Source organism: Notolabrus celidotus, chromosome 17, assembly GCF_009762535.1.
Source record: "Notolabrus celidotus isolate fNotCel1 chromosome 17, fNotCel1.pri, whole genome shotgun sequence".
Classification (NCBI taxonomy): domain Eukaryota; kingdom Metazoa; phylum Chordata; class Actinopteri; order Labriformes; family Labridae; genus Notolabrus; species Notolabrus celidotus.
In genome coordinates, this window is record NC_048288.1 from 16,635,773 (window position 1) to 16,652,865 (window position 17,093).

The 17,093-nt window shown below is 44.0% G+C and overlaps 1 protein-coding gene across 3 annotated transcripts in view; it reads left to right on the top strand.

Annotated features, from left to right (window-relative positions):
* nrp1a (neuropilin 1a) overlaps positions 1-17,093 on the top strand; it is an 86,811-nt gene that overhangs the window by 34,519 nt on the left and 35,199 nt on the right. For all 3 annotated transcript variants that reach the window (XM_034706677.1, XM_034706679.1, XM_034706678.1), the window contains 3 exons: positions 8,240-8,467; positions 11,160-11,315; positions 15,802-15,968. In XM_034706677.1, coding sequence (XP_034562568.1) covers positions 8,240-8,467; positions 11,160-11,315; positions 15,802-15,968 — 551 coding nt within the window. The remainder of the gene's footprint in view (positions 1-8,239; positions 8,468-11,159; positions 11,316-15,801; positions 15,969-17,093) is intronic.

The following is a 17,093-nucleotide window of genomic DNA, read 5'->3' on the forward strand; positions in this document are numbered from 1 at the left end:
TCATCAGAAGTTTATTTTTATCAAATTAAGTGTGTCACCTAGTTATTATTTGAGGATGAAAACCCTGTAGACTCATTTTGAGGTCCCGCGGCAATACTCTCGTTATAAAGTACTTCTCAGGTTAAGGACCATGTTTCTCATTAACCTGTTTGTTCAAATGGTGACGTCATGAAGAAGAATAAAGTGGCTGACTAACTGTTGCACAGGTTTCATTCAGTTGTACAGATGTTGTACGGTGAGGCCACCACAGTGATGTACTACAGCTCAAACTCTGAAGATCAAAAGCTGTGCTTACAAGCTTCATGAGAGATATACTCAACTGAACCTGAGGTTGTTATCATTTCAGTGAGTCCCACAAAACCAGAATACATTTTCACTCATAAATATCAATCAATCAATCTTTATTTGTATAGCGTCAAATCACAACAAACGTTATCTCAAGACGCTCTTACAAACATAGGAGGTCTAGACCACTCTATGTCAAATTATGAAAAGAGACCCAACTTCAAGACAGGGTAAGACTCAGTCTTACCCCACCTTAATCCATCATGAGCATTGCACATCACAGAATTTAGCTAGTTTCAGTGGCGAGGAAAAACTTCCTTTAACAGGCAGAAACCTCGAGCAGAACCAGACTCATGTTAGACAGCCATCTGCCTCGACTGAGTTGGGTCTTGAAAGAGGGATAGAGGGGAGTAAGAGAGAGAGGTGATAGTGATGAGACGAGTAGTAGAAGCTGTCGCCACTGCCCAGAACGTCCCCAGCAGGAGGATGCCTATGGCATATGGTTCTATATATGGATCTTTCACTGCCTCTTCTACCTGCTATTCTAAAAACAGCTGTATACCCTCTCCCCATTACTAACTACACTAACAACTGGAAAATAAAAGGACTTATTTATAAAAATAAAAAAAGATGTACCTGGTGTTTGCAAGTAGCCACTGACTTCTTAAAGACACTATTAAAAGATACACATCACCAATAATTTCAATCAGATTATTTCTAATCCGAAACGATCAAACTCAGACTTTATGACTGCATGAAAGCTGCAGGAGTAGTTTTAAAAAACCTCTCTGTCTAATTTCATGGTTTGTTTGTGATTTAGTCAAGGCAGCAGAGCGTCAAATTATGCAATCGCAATATGGCAGACAATATGCTCCATTCAAAAGCAATGAGTCATAGTCCCATATGTTCCGTAATCATAGCCGTTTTTATGTGCTGTGAATCATTGTACAATGAGCGAGGGCATCATTTGCTGAGCATTGATTTGACAAATGTTGTTCATTGTCAGATGGCAGTCCAAAGGAAGGGTGCAGTTAATTCTAGAGAGTTTGAGCCGCTGAGTGCTGTTTAGGGTTAGAGAGTGCTTTCACCTCCTTCTCTTTGAGCACTAGAATCAGTTTGAACTTCCTTTATTAATGTTAAGGCTAAAAATAAGACATCTGAGTTATTTTGCTCAGGAATCAGGCACGATAAACCACAAATATCCTCAGGGGATGTCTATCTTATCAGAACACTGCATAACATGAGAGAATTTCCTGTTGCTTGGCTGCCCTGTCTTTGTTTAGACTGGAGTGTGGTGGAGGAGGACAGCACATATCTGGAGAGTGACTCGTAGGCAGACAGGTGCTACAGACTCCACTTTCATTAATTAACCTTAGCAGCAGTCTATGGGACGGCCTACCCTGACCCTTAGAGACATGATGAATGGCCTTGTAAGGTCCCTCCTTCCTTTTAATCTGGGATGGTGTGTTTGTGCTTGTGTTTGTGTGTCGCCATCACAGCAGGGCAGCTGGTGGAGTGTGGGCCCATTTATGAGATCAAAGCGACACTCCACCCTGACAAACTCATCCGCACGCTCTGCTGCCTCATTCCCCCTTAATAAGGAACTTGAATGTGCTGCATTCTTCCAATGATTAGCTTGGTATTTCTCAGTCTCATCTATTAGGTAAGGCTTCTAATAAATGAGGCGTGTTAGGGGTGCACTGGCATTGGGTGAGGGAAACTGCTGATACAGATCTTGCAAGAAACTCAGATGTGTGTGAGGACTGAAATTAGAAAATCTGCTCTTCAGAGATGGGAATCTGTACTTTTTTTGTTCATGCAATCTAAAAGGGAATCAGGGCTGTTGCTTTAGGACATAACTTTTTCATCTTGTTTTGGAACCAGCACCATCTTCCCCCTGGACAAGAGCACCATGGGTGTGCCGTTGCTTCATCAGTAGATCCAGACCCCCTTTATGTTTTGAATTTGTTCTGTGTTTTGACTACTGCAGCACTGTTTTCTGCAAAAGAAGATCAATTAACATCCATGTTTGCCAGAGCGAGAGACAGAGAGAGACAGAGAGAGAGAGAGAGAGAGAGAGAGAGAGAGAGAGAGAGAGAGAGAGAGAGAGAGAGAGAGAGAGAGAGGACCAAAGTGAAAGAGAGTTTCCAAGCTAGCTGATTAGTACAGCTTATCAACAAGCAGGGTATTAGCTGGAAGAACATTGTGTTGGCTAACACATGTAACGTTAATGATGATACACAGATGCTCTGATAACGGATGGAGGAATGGGAGGCTTGCGCTTTTGCATGCCAATGAAGGGAAATGCAAAGAATGCAGGCGGTTTATCCGAGTGATGAGAGGCCGGGAGATCACAGAAAGTCAACCCCAGGGACTGGTACTGCCTTTCAACTGGGGGTACACACAAGCAAAGGTCACATGGAAGATAAATACACCCACAAAGCAAACACATGTACTCCCTTCAGGGATCAGATGCCAACTTAAACAAGTATGTTTACGTGTGCAGGCTTACTCACTTAAGCTGCAAACTATGCAAATACACTTTCACACACGTACGTCAACAAGCTGGCATTTGCGGCCCCGGCTTTCATCAACTGTAGCCTGCAGAGTGTCTAATTGGAAGAGAACAGGTTGTTTTGCGACTCTCTATGGCCGCTTCCACATCAGTTCTTACCCCTCTCCACTCCTCATTCCCATCCAACCATCTTAATTAGCATGGGCTATTTATTTTATAGCCTGCAAATTGGCAGCCTCGCTCCGCTGGCTGAAGTCTGGCAAGAGACGGGAAAAAAGCGAGATGGTGTGTGAGGTGGGGGGGAGGAGAGAGATAGAAGAGTGGGATAAGTCTGGGGAGTGAGGAATATTTGAGCTGAAGGAGAGAGATTAGCAAGCTGGTTGTGTTTGTGTTTTTCTCTGCGGAGGCCTTCAAATTCCAGGCAGGAAGGAAATGGTGAATAAAGACGATTGGAGAGCTACTGCCTTGATTTGATCAACAACCAAAAGCAGAATAAAAAGGTGGACACAGCCTCTTGGTTTTGGTTGACAAGTTGCTACTCAAGCAACCTGTCAATCTGGATTTATATTCAGCACAGCACAACCACCTTGTAGACCAAATATTGTCCATTCTGGCTCCAAAAAACACAATGATGGTGGCGCCAGAGAAAGCCAATCTCAAGGCTATACAAAAAGCAGTCCACAAACCAGAAACATGTGACGTCACAGTGGCTACATCATCTTCTTGTTTAGAGTCTATGGAGAAAAAGTCACTGATATCCACCTTGTAGAGTGGAGCAAAACAAAAATGAGGTGGGGCTAACCCCAACTGAAATCCTGGTGCTTTCGTAGAAGACTGAAAACTGTATTTATCCTATCTCCTCAAGAGTTTCTGGAAAGATTGGTCCTCTTAAGTAGATGCACATGCACGACATATGTTTTCTTTTAACAGCTCTGCAGTTTTCTTAGAGCCACATCAATGCTGGAAGCAGATCTATTGAAGTGGGCGCAGAGGCAGAGATAGTGTCAGTAGTGCCTCCTTAGTATGCCCTTTTCCATTCGATCACACAAAAGCTCGTGTCTGTCTCCTCACAGGCAGAATGACTATTACGTTCACACATGTCGTTAATTGGCATTTGAGCAATCTGCAATTCCAGTTAAGTGTTTAAGCATTGCAGGCTGGACTTGTAAACAAGCACATAAGAAACAGACACGTGGTTCTTCATGTTGGGCCAATTACTAATCAGAAATGCCTGTGATTGGTAATTTATGCAGCCTTTCATGATAAAACAAGGACATCTTTTGGGGTGATAAGACTTTTGTTGTTTCCAGAACTAAAATGGGGTCACCAAAGATTCAAAAAGTCTTTTTTTTTTGAGTAAGTTGGATGAAAAAGGGAAAGGTTGTACATCTTAAGATGGAAATATATGAGTGTGGGTGTAGCCTTGATCTACTGGATTGATACTTGTGGTGTCATCCCCTCACATAAAAGCCCCGTTTATCATGTCTCTGTTATACGGGCCCTTTAACTTTAACACACACCTGTGAAAACACTTTTAAGATGCATCTGTGTGTTAGTGTGTGTGTGTGTATGTGGTTGGGTGGGGCGTAATAGGGGGCACGCTCTGCTTTCATGAACGGCACGCCCTGATGGCATAGGTCACATCTGGCATGGAGACATACTGTCATCACACACACACACACACACACACACACACACACACACACACACACACACACACACACACACACACACACAGCCCTCATGGAAACCTGAGACAACAAATCTCCTAAAAGGCAGCAGGAGCAAGACTCTAACCTCCCATCCCGCCTCATCCAACCAATCAGCACAGTGTCATCCCTCATTGGCTGGAGGGGCTGATGTCACGGGAACAGCCAATTTACTAAATACTATGTCAGCAGTGCCTCAGGGTGCGAGTGGTTATGGGTAAACCTGCCTTTCCATCTGTTGCAATGAATGACACTCAGCAGGCTCCAGGTTAATGTTTGATTTACTGTTGAAAGAGTTAATTCTCCACCGACGATTAACCCTTCTGTCAGTGTGGCGTACAGTGAGCGGAGGGGAGGGTGAGGTATGACGGGGTAGGGGGCAGTAATGGGTGGTGGAGGGCTGTGAACTGGGCTAATGATCAGCCAGAGAGCGGCACGGAACATAAACAGTGGTGATTTACTTAGCAGCCCAAGAACAACACCTTCAGCCCCCATGGCTCCAGCCACTAATAACCCTGACTGAGCAGAGAGAGAGGGGTGGAAAAAGGAGCAAGACACGAACAGGGGAGAGCGAGACAGATTTAAAAATGAAAATAGCAACCCGCCCGACACATTTAACGCCTGTTCCTTGGCGCAATGTTGTTGTAATGATTAACGCCCAAGCTCTGGTCTGCTCTGAGCACTTAGAGCAGCAGCTTAATAGAGACGCAGAGGACAAGTCATCAGGGAGAGTAACAGTTGAAACCATATTTATTTAATACTTATTATTATCGATTGCTTACACTCACAAAGTTGAAACCAGATCTCCATTAAATATCATTTTGTCTTCTGTTAAACAAACTAATCACTCAGCCAGCGAGTTGGAGTGACATTTGTTTACTCCCCCCTCCAGAGGAGAAGGGCTCAGTATAAACAAGAGTTAAAGGAATCCATTACTGCCGGCAGTAAATGTCTGAGCGCCTGGTTGGAGGTTGTTGGTAAAAGTATGTCCAAGGTTACTCCTTTTTTCTTTCTGCAAACATACTGCTGTAAATTCGGGTGTTTGTTTTAAAGCTCGGACCACTTGCTGCGCTGTGGTGGCCAAACAATCTATCTTATTTTGAAGGAATGGAACGATCTTTGTTTGTGTTTTCTATCAGCCCTACCTGAGTCAAAACCTTCATATTTACAGAAAACCCGTCTGTCCTGACGAGGCGATTAATCCACCAGGAGAGAAAACGACAAGGCCGAGACAGAGAGCGAGTTAGCGTCTGGCTGACTACAGGATTTATTTTGTCTCCTTGTGCGCTCCTTGTCAGCACAGATGCATGCAAAAAAAAAAACGGATGCTGCCACAGAAAAAGCGTGACAGCTATCACTGAATGCCTCTCATGCAGACATCAGCACAAAGTATCCTGGGTGTAGTGAGGGGAGCCAGGGACAGAAGCCCTCCCATGTGGAGGCACAAGATAAAAGAGATCTGTTGGATGATTATCTCACAGCTGGGAAACGACCAAGGCGCTCTGTTTTCTCTCGCCACTCTATTTTGCTGTGGTGTCTCCAGCCTGTCCTTTCTTTGGGAGGTTATAAACGCAGCAAGGCACTCAAAAGGTGACAATAGGGTGGTTTGTCGTTGGCTTGGCTTCAGTCATGATTGTTCAGAGAGACTCCGCACAGGGAAACCTGGTGGTGAAGATGGGATATGCAAACTTCACAGGGATTGCTGAAAGAGGAGCGACACCTGCAAGCTTGCAATCTAAGCCGCACTGTTTTCACACTTTCTCTCACAAACACATGACAAACGTATCCTTCTAGTCTGGCCCCTGTTTTCACATCAGATTCATAATTGCAAGTATTATAAGAAACATTCCAGTTATATACAATTCTCATTTTCTTACTGTTTCTTTTAACAAAGTTGGTCTTCATCCACCTGTTTACCACTACCAAACCCATTGTAAAATGTCAGTGTTTGTTCTTTGGTGGATGGAAGGAAACATCCAGCTTTAGGACGAGGTAGTCTTACATTTTTTTAAGCCCAATATCTCACAAATGCATTTTTATAATATAAAGTTATCACATTTTAGGATTAGGCTTCATTCTGATGAAATACTATGCACAATTTCAGCAGCCCAGGCACTTGTTTCTGTGCCAATACGGTGCCCGGTTTTCAGAGTGAACCATTTCCAATGACCAAATCTGTTCTGGTCAACTGCTGAGCTGAGATAAGGGTCACGGTGGAGGCTGATGAAATGGCTGGAGAGTGGAACCCTGAGCCAATATCCACAGGGAATGCAGCACACTGACCTGGACTGCACTTTAGGTCCTGCAGCTGTCTCAAGCACTCAGAGAACACTGGCACCTTTTCCCAAAAGAAGCGGCTTTCATCTGTATTATTTTTTTTTAAGCCAAACTGTCTGACATTTCTCGCAAATACAGCGAGGTAAAGTGCAAAACTGCAGCACCCTGCAACCCTGTCATCCCTAGGAACACTAGTTCCCTCTTGTCAAAACCTCTCCATTTTCCGGGGGTAAATAGGAGGGGAAGCTGTGAAATTAATGGTGCCCACTGTTCTCGAAAGCTACACTTTAGCCGCTGCACTAAATGTCAGCTCTCTTTAGAGTCAAAGCGCCACTCACGATGGCTTTCAACTGTTGAAACCCAACATGGCTCTCCCTCCCTTCACTCACTCCAGCGGTGGACACACTGAAGTGGGCCTGATGGTCTTGAATTATGTGCCCAGCAAGATGCTTCAGAAACAGTTTGCCACATTCATTTAAGCTACAATGACTGCAGAACCGAGGCACTGTCTGGCACAACTCCCTGCAATTTTGATTCCTATCACCCCCATCTGCGCCCATCACACTGGCTGTCAGACGACCATGAAAATGACATCCTGGGCACATTTCTACCATTAATGGCTCCAAATAATTGCCTTTGATGGCTGTAGTCCTCTTTTTCCTGATGCTGTAAATGTGTGAAGCCAGGCTTGGCTACAATCTGGCCCCCGTGCATGCACAGTGAACAAGTCTTAATGCCTTATTCTGCCACTTTCTTAATGAATTCCCTGCAGCTGTTTGCATCATTTTTTATCACCTGTCAGTCATTCTTGAATCATAATCTCATGCTCTTGATGTTCTGCGAAGTAGCTAACATGAGAAATGTGTTACTGCTCCTCATCAGCTGACGGGCGGCTCTCCAGGGAGCTGTGAATAAATATTTTGACTCTCCCTTGTGTAAAATTGTGTGTTTAAGAGTGTGTATATGTGCAGTCATTGCCCTCGCCTTTCATCAGTGGCGCTGTAATTTTGCCTGAGCACCTCTCATATGTTTCACAGACGAGTCCTGATGAGAGAGGAACAGGGTTTTGCACAGTAATTCAGGCTGTTTATTCATCGCTCCTTGATTTTGGTGATTGAGTCCTTTCACTAAAGTGCACACTCGCAATCCAGATGTTACAGATTCGACACAGGTCCACTGAGGAAGGAGTGTGACAAAAAAAAAGCACATAAACCCAGATGTAGCCTGAAGTGAATGGAGGAGCTGTCAAGGTGGCCTCTCCTCTATGAGCTATAAACTGTCCCCAACTCAATAGACCAGCTGGGAGGCACAACTTTGCAATACCTACCACACAAAGCCCCCTAAAACAGATCACTTAACCAGCAGTCATTCAAAAAAACAAAAACATCCACACCCTTTTCTTAGTTCCTGTCTTTTCTCATCTCCTCGTTTCCTCTCTTCTTTCTTCCTGCAGGTCCTGAATGCTCCAGGAACTTCACCTCCAACAGCGGTGTCATAAAGTCGCCAGGTTTCCCAGAAAAATACCCCAACAACCTGGACTGCACTTTCATGATCTTCGCTCCCAAGATGTCTGAGATCATTTTGGAGTTTGAGAGCTTCGAGCTGGAGCCGGACCCGACTCCGCCTGCTGGTGTTTTCTGCCGCTATGACAGACTGGAGATCTGGGATGGCTTCCCTGGAGGTGAGAGAGGTTACAAACTGGGCTATCAACGATCTATGGTACTTGTGACTGTGTAACTTTAAAAAGAAGTAGAGAAATAATCCTTCCATTAAATATGAGAGCATAGTTTTATATGGGGTGAGTGAGAACAGATTGGCATTTCCCTAATGGTCAAAAAATCTGCCATTCTGAGATGTTAAGATAACTGAGGGGGGCTACATGTTTCAGCTCCACTACTTGCAAAAGGAATGAACACTTTTAGACAATATGATGGCATTATCCTGGTCAGTGGGCTAACTGCTCTGACCAGACTTGGCAGGGGCCCAATAGTCGTCATGTGCGCAAGTCTTTGTCATCGCTGAGTGCCACACACTTCCTGATTATGAGAGCTGCCCTTCCTTTTACAGTTACAGGCTGCATTGTGCAGGGTTTGTCGGTGTATGTGCATATGGGAATTTGAGGTCTAGACTAAGCACCCCCTGACGCATAGAAAACTCAGGGAAATTATTGTTTATAAAAAGTACTTTGAACATTTTGTTTCCCACATTAATAAAAAAAAGCTTATTAAATTGGACCTGAAGATGCTTGGTCCTGATGAACACTACATCCAACTGACCCAGGGCAAAGCAAAGGCTGCAGCTCTCGTTAGATTTGGCACAAAATAAAATATTGCCTTAAAAAATAATTCCCAAAATCAGCAGGTGAGAAAAAGAGCATGGGAGAGCTAGCAGTGTTCAAAGCAAAGCTTCTTTGGCCCGATATGAAGCTTTGAACTCAGTGAACAAAATCACCTCTTGAAGTTTTCAGTTTTTCTCATGGCTAATCCAACAGGGGGTGCAGACTAGATGAAAGCTTTTTTCACCCATCAGTAGTTGAAAATTGAAAGAATTTTATCTTGTAGCATCCAACCTGGAACGCATCAGTATTCAATGCTAAACTTACAAAATGATGATAAAGTTGGAGTGTAAATCCCTGCGCATGTTTTCAGGTGAGTTTACTTAAAGTTGATTTTCTTATTCTAAGCTCACCTCTCCATGGAATTTACCTCTGATTCCACAAAGTATTTCCATAACTCATTTGCGTGTTCTCCCCTTGAGGTGGGACATGTTTAATTTTCAAGATTAGTGTTGATTAAGGAAACTTGCAAAGGCTCTGAGAATATGTCACATTATTATCACATTTTAATACATCAAGTACCTCAGGGGTCTGGAGAAAAGAAACTTTCCTGTGCTACTTCCGACTGATCAAAATTCAGAGATTTCTCACCCCTTGTGCTTAATTCAGTGTTGATTCTTTTTTTATGACACAAAAGAATTGTAATAAGGCACACAAGAATCTCTTTTCTTCAACAGTGAGCTTTTTTTTAGGGCAGGAACTCGACCTACATGGAATCACACAGTCTTCAAGTGTTGTTGTTTGTGACAGACACTCCTGTATAAAAATAAGCCATGGGAGGAAAATAGTGTGACGTCTTTTGCCAGGCGGTTCCCGTGGTGCCTGCTGGATCGATAGTGCATTAGCACAAAAGGCTCGAGGCATGTAGCTGTTGGGAGGTGTGCAGAGGTGGGACATGTTTGGGCAAATACAGGCTTCTGTGAACCACTGGGGGAATTACACCTCTCAAAGCACACCTCACTGGACAGACGCTGTACCACCATTCCTCCATTCTTCTTCCCAGAGGAATGGAGCAAAGCAGGACTTCATAGTGATGTTCTTTAAAATTTCATTGAGCTGGGGAGTCATGCAGATAATCCAGTAGATGGCCTTTTTTTGTTCAGCCAAGGTCTTCGCGGGTTTAAAAGCACACATATATTCCCACGCACAAACACTAGGCACCAGGGTTATGAAGATTAATCTGAGCCATCGCACTCCTGCCCTGTAAGTCCCTGTGGTCTGGCCTTTGCCTTTCATGTCAGCCCTAGGCTGGAAGAGGCATGTTCTGGATGATGGGAGGCCAGGGGGAGGCAGGACTGTCACTCAGCGCTGATCACAGCATTACTAATCACGGATAAGCTGCAGGTCTCTACGCACCAACAGAAACACACACTCAAAATTGTGCATGGATCATAGCACACACAGGGCAAGGTCACTGTGCTCTGTTTTCACCGAATGATATTTTTCTTTTTTTCCACCTCTCTGTCTCCCCCTAATGCACCTCTTTCCTTCTTTCCTCTACCAATCCAGTTTCCCCTTTCAGCTGCCCAGTGGAACATGTACTTCTCACTCTTTTATTGCTCTCTGTCTTCCAAAGCTTCCTTATTGTCTCTCTGCCCAGTCTTTACTTGTCTGGACTCCTTCACAAAACTCACTCAGCCATGGCTGTGTCCTCCTCAATTAAAAAATATACGGGAAGACGGGAGGGCTGGGGAATTTACGGCCAGCAAATAGACACAGACCATGACCCTCCCACACCAGAGGTCCCTCTTCCACTTTGCTCTTTTTGTGTCCAACAAGCAAACAGTCCTGGAATGTTGGGAGCCTTTTTATGGAGTCGGGTTAAAGAAATGCAGCCGGTGACATACCTCACTGACACACTAGTTTTCACACCTCCACAGGGGGAGTTGGTAGTAAAACCGATGTGTGACATGGCTCGGGCAAACAAACAAATATTGAGTTAACCCAAGTCTAACCCACGTAACAATGTTGTGCTTTTCTCTCCCCCCTCTTTCTATTTCTCTCTCTCCCTCTTTGTCCCGTTGCTGTTTGCCTCCAGTGGGTCCATACATCGGGAGATACTGTGGGCAGAACACCCCAGGCAGGATCATCTCCTACACTGGCATCCTGGCGCTGACAATCAACACCGACAGCGCCATTGCTAAGGAAGGCTTCTCTGCCAACTTCACTGTCATTGAAAGGACTGTTCCAGAAGGTGAGCTAACGTAAAAAACATTGTAAATCAGATTTATGGAAGAGTCAAGGAGGTGGAAAGAGCCCTCGAAAAAAAGCAGCAAATATTCTGCATGCTAAAGCAGAAATCAAAATGAAATCATGATCCAGTAAAATCAGTTTTAAATAAGGTGCCAAATTGCATAAAAAGTTATTCTATGACACCTGTTACCTATAGCAGGACTTAACTGTACTCTTTATATACTGTAGGTGTTGAGACAGGCCCATAAAGTTTTGCCGCTCGGTGCACTTTGCTCTTGTTTCGTGTCTGATTGTGGAGATGAGCTGTCAGAATCTCCTCCCTCTCACCCTCACGGAGCTCTGGGAAGGGCACACTTTCTGCTGGTTTATTGTGAAGTTGATTCAGGACAGATGTTATACAGATTTCATTGTTTATGACAAAGCTTCTTCCGTGGAACAAGTAAGGGCAGTTAATTAGAATAAAGAAAAACACGTTGTATGCAACAGCTCCACAACATCTCCACCCATGTGGAATAATGTGCCCAAAGGTGGAGCCATGGACAGCCCCATTTGACTCCTGGTTATGAATAACAGTTATTTCAAAGTAATATTAACAAGCTTAATGTACAGATCAATTATTTTTTGGTCATCGGGGCGGCTGTGGCTCAGTGGGTAGAGTCGGCTGTCTATCAATCAGAAAGGTTGGCGGTTCGGCCCCAGCTCCTGCGTTCACATGCCGAAGTGTCCTTGAGCAAGACACTGAACCCCAAATTGCTCCTGCTGTTGTTCAGAGGTGTGTGAACGTGTACGAATGAGATACTGAGATACTAATACTGATGGTCCCTCACTAAATAGCAGCATCTACCATCAGTGAGTGAATGGGTATGAATGGGTCAATGCGACGAGTAGTGTGTGAAAGCGCTTTGAGTGGTCAGACTGACTAGAAAAGCGCTATATAAGTACAAGTCCATTTACCATTTACCATTCATCCAGAGGTGAAAATATCATCATAATCCCTGGAAAATTGGAGCATGACATCTTTTGTAGGCTCTTAGTTCACAAAGTCCCAAATTGTCTAAGCCAGTAACAGCATAATTTGGGGGCTTGTCCAAAACAATCTTGAAGCAACCCCTAAAAATAATCTGTATCAAAATACAGTATGTGAGTTTAACCCAGCTTTTAAAAGCACAGAAAGTGTCTGCCAGTTGAGGGTTCAACAGAAGAAGAGACTGATAACTCAACACTGTAACTCCCATACTACTTTTGGAGAAGGAGTACTGTAACTTGAGTAACTTTTTAACTTTTTAATAATTGCTATTTTATACGCTCTTGTTTACTTTATACTGTTTTGCACTGTCTACTTTGCTGCTGTAACACTTAAATGTCCCCGTTGTGGGATGAATAAAGGATATCTTATCTTATCTAGATGATTTTTTTTCAGTGGAAAAAAATTGGACAGAATGAGACAAAAGTGGTAGCAGGAAAAAGAGGGCAATAACATGACCTTAGGAGGATTATCAGAAAAAAGTAGCGAGCAGATGTTGTCCAAACACATGGTCCCATTACCACATACTCCCACACGTTAACAGAGCTTCCCAGTTATTAAATAAACACCTCCTGCTTCTTCATTTGGTGAATTTGTTACAGGGTAAAACTCTGCCTCCCCTCCTGTGGTTTACAAGACTTTAACACACTGCGGAGCCGGGCTGCAAAAGGCAGCCTCCCTACCAGTAACCACCCAGGACACACTCACACACACACACACACACACACACACACACACACACACACACACACACACACACACACACACACACACACACACACACACCTTAGGGCTTTCACATGCAGCATCGTTGTCACAGGGCCCGACCCTCTGACCCCATTTTGCAAAACATTCTAACTAAACATTTCATTAAGAAAGACGAGCACTGGTAGGAGTCATAAATCTGTCCAGGGGCTAGACCACCCCAAACACACACACAGTCAGTCTTTGAACAGCAATGCAGATGGATGTCATACAACAAATCCACTAATCATCTCCAAAAGAAAAAGGTTCTGTCTTTGCCCAAAGGGGAAAGCAGACGCTAAGTGCTTACACAGAAACACACACACCAAGCAATAATGAGCACAGCGATGACTGGTGATGTCATTTCTCTTTTTAACTTGAAGTTACTTAAGTTGCTTTAATCACACATCCAGGATCAGATTACGCAAATCAACCTTTAACATTTGCTATTAAGAGGCATGGTGAAATATCGGACCCATGATAAGTAAATACCTTCATTAACATGAGTTTCCTGGTCTTACATCACCAACTAAGACGTATCTAGGATGGAAAAAAAATCCCCAAACTTCATCTCCACAGCTCTAGACTTGTACCACTTAAATCATTCATAATCCCCTTATGCATAATACACGCTGGATTTTCTCGCTTCGGCAAGAGGAAGGGTACACTCTTGCTGAAAGCTACTGATGAGAGGTGATAAGGTGATGAAAGGAGGCTTTGTGTTTTGTTCTTCCCCTGTTTCTCCTGCTCTAATTCTCCAACAACTCCCCTCACCCGTCAAGCCAGCCCTCGCTATCTTCTTGGGCTATCAGCCTGCCTTTGGTCGGTAACCCACATAATCAGATAGCATCCCAAGCAGCAGACATATGCCTTTTTGCCTTTTTTTTTTGTTGATCACGATCGCGTAATCTAGATGTACTGAGAACAAGAGTTTGACAAGAACGGGCATTCGTCTCAAAAGAGAGCCGCCGGAGAGGTGTGAGACAGTTTTCTCAGCCTCACACTGAGACTATGACGCACTCAAAACCTATGAGCAAGCTCCCAGTTACTCAGTAAGGCAAAATCACACACGCTGACCCAGTGACTGAGGTGTGTTAGCAGTGTGGCAGATGGGGAGACCATCTGTGATAGCTCATAGGCAGTAGACACAAAACAGTTCCACGCTGCCCCTCATATTGAGCCCTGTGAGGGAGTGTGTGTGTGTGTCTGTACACACACACACATGATTGCATTTTTTGGGGCATTGACCATATGTTTAAGCAGAGTCATTACAGGCAGGTAACAGTTCTGAAAAACAGTGTGTAAAAAAATTAAAGTAGCTACCAAGAAATCAACCATAAGCCCTGTTCACACAAGTGCAAAACTCCTGAAATCGTCCTTAAATTTTTAGGTAGGGCTAAATGTGTGGATTCAAAAATCAGATTTTTTTCCCAGATTTTATGAGGACATTTCCTGCCAGCCTCTTTATAAAATGTCTTCAAGAAGTGCGGGTTAGATGATGTGAGAACACAGCAGGTAAAAGTCAGGAAGATAACCAAGTGAGTGGAAGGGGTGATGATGTTTATATCATGCAACCGTTGTAACCAGCGTGACCCAGCCTCCTGTACGCAATGAAGCTGCTATATACTCTTTACTGCTCACCAGCATGTTCCTTACTGATCTTCACTTGATACTGGGAATAAGTCTGTTCACACTCAGCATTGATGTAAAGGTAAATAATGCTAGCATGGCATCTAACTCCACGTCTTGTAACTTGTAAATATCGAAACTGTGACAACCACAGCGTCCTCTTACATCATTTTCTGCCTCCTAAGAAAATTGCTGAAAATGTCAAGAATGCATTTGAAAAAGCCTTTTAGGGCCTCACGTTTGACATTATGGACTCCACCATATTGATTAATGTTTTGAGCCCAAAGATACAACAATTGGAAAAAAGAGAGAGTAAAAGAAAAAACATGTGCAGTGGACATTATACGACCCCTGCCCTGACCAAAAGGTCATATCATTCGTTCAAAATGTTGTTTAGGCCTCGTCCACAGCGGTGTCAGCATGTCTGCCCTCCAGGGGTTACAGGGGGCTGACCCAATCTGACCCAGCGGAGTATTTCACCACAGAGCCAAGGATACCTCAAAACGGTTGCCCCATGTCAACACAAACAAGGGAGCCACCTCCTACCATGGGTGGTTTGGCCATTAAGTGTGATATATGGCTGTAAAATCCAGATACTAACCACACCTAAACTCCCCCAAGAGACCAAGTTGGAGGGGAAAAAGTCACAATGTGCAAAAAAGATAAACTGCCCATAGGGAGAGGGGGAAACGAATCCAGTGGGTAGAAGAAATAACCGCGGGGAAAGTCACTTTAACGCCTAATACTGATGTAAACTTAGCCCACACTGAATGTTTTATGAAGACATTTTTACGTCTTAATGGGAACACTTCCATCCTCCTTCCATTAAAAAACTAAAGAGAGAGAAACAGAAAGGATTTAGTGAAGCGTCGCTGATGTGCCGTTACTTTCCACCCAGCAGTGCTGAGTGCCTGTCGTGTGGTGTCCCCTTCCCAAGAGAGCAGCTCTGGTTCTTGGGGAAAATGAAAAAAAGAAAGCACAAGCAGGACAAACTCTGGTGCCTTCTGTGGTCTGAACTTAACATCTTTTTCCTCTCCTTTTTTCATTCTTGTTCTCTATCTTCCATCTGTCCTTTCCTCCCCCCCTTTAGACTTTGACTGCAGCGACCCTTTGGGAATGGAATCAGGAGAGATAACATCGGACCAAATCGTGGCTTCATCCCACTACAACCCCAGCTGGTCCCAAGAGCGCTCCAGACTCAACTACTACGAAAATGCATGGACGCCGGCAGAGGACTCGAACAAAGAGTGGATTCAGGTAATACATTACTTTTTGAGCCACTAAGAGGAGACGAATCATTCAACAAATATAACATATGTGATTTAGATAGAAAACTATGGCTGTGGAAACAGGTGCCTTCTGTCTGCTGTATGTTTTTAGAGGTGAGTCACAGTCTGAGGGTGTGTGCTGTAGGGGCGTCCTGCCAGCTTCAGCTCAGTTGGAGTGTTCTGTGTTTGTCCTTCAGTCTCTGGAGGTACAGAGTCCCCCATAACGCTTTGACGAGACTCAACAATTTTGATGATAAATGTCCGTTGTCCTGATGGACCTCCGGGGTGGTTGAGTCCACACCCCACAAAAATTGTCGACGTCCACTCTCTCTATCACTGTCTACCTATGAATGTGTTTCTCTCCTCTCCCTCTGTCTTCCTGTCCTACCTGATAACTTTCCCTTTCCTTGATAACAGTGGCTGCCTCCGGGGATGCTGAGATTTAGTCCAGGCATCCTGCCTAGTCTCACACACTCACACACAGACACACTCTGGAACACACAAACAAGCTTTGTCATATTTTTCTTTCTGTCAGCTTATCTGCACAAAGTGATCATCGCCCACTGGGGGAACTTTATGTGAAAAGATTAAGGATTTAGTTCTCCCATTCCCAGATGGGGATAAGTCACATATCCTAAGTCCACTCACAAACCCCCCCAGTGCCAGCACCACTGCAGCACTACGAGATGCGTTTGGGAGCATGTTTGATTTATTAACTGAAAGCCTTGAGGCCTTGTAAATGCCTGGACTGTTTTCTTTTTCTGCTGCTGTTTTTTTCTACAGGCTTTGCTTCATTGCTGAAAAGTTTGGCCTCCATATATTCCTCAGGGGATGAATAATAGAGCTGACCCGTAGCCAAATATTTTCTTGGAGAGGGCCATAAGCAAGCTTTCCCTTTTATATTGCAATGAAAATATTATCCTGAGGGACTCTGTTGCTCCTTTAAAATAATTGAATCAGAGTTTGATTATGAGTGTGTGCATGTTTTTGCACGATCTCTCATGATTTTGTGTGTTCATGACTTTGTGAGGAAGCCTGACTGGGTCTATAGTGTCCTGCAGAGACCAGCATGTATCTAAGTGGATTAGTGGGGAACATGGCCTCTTTCACTCCT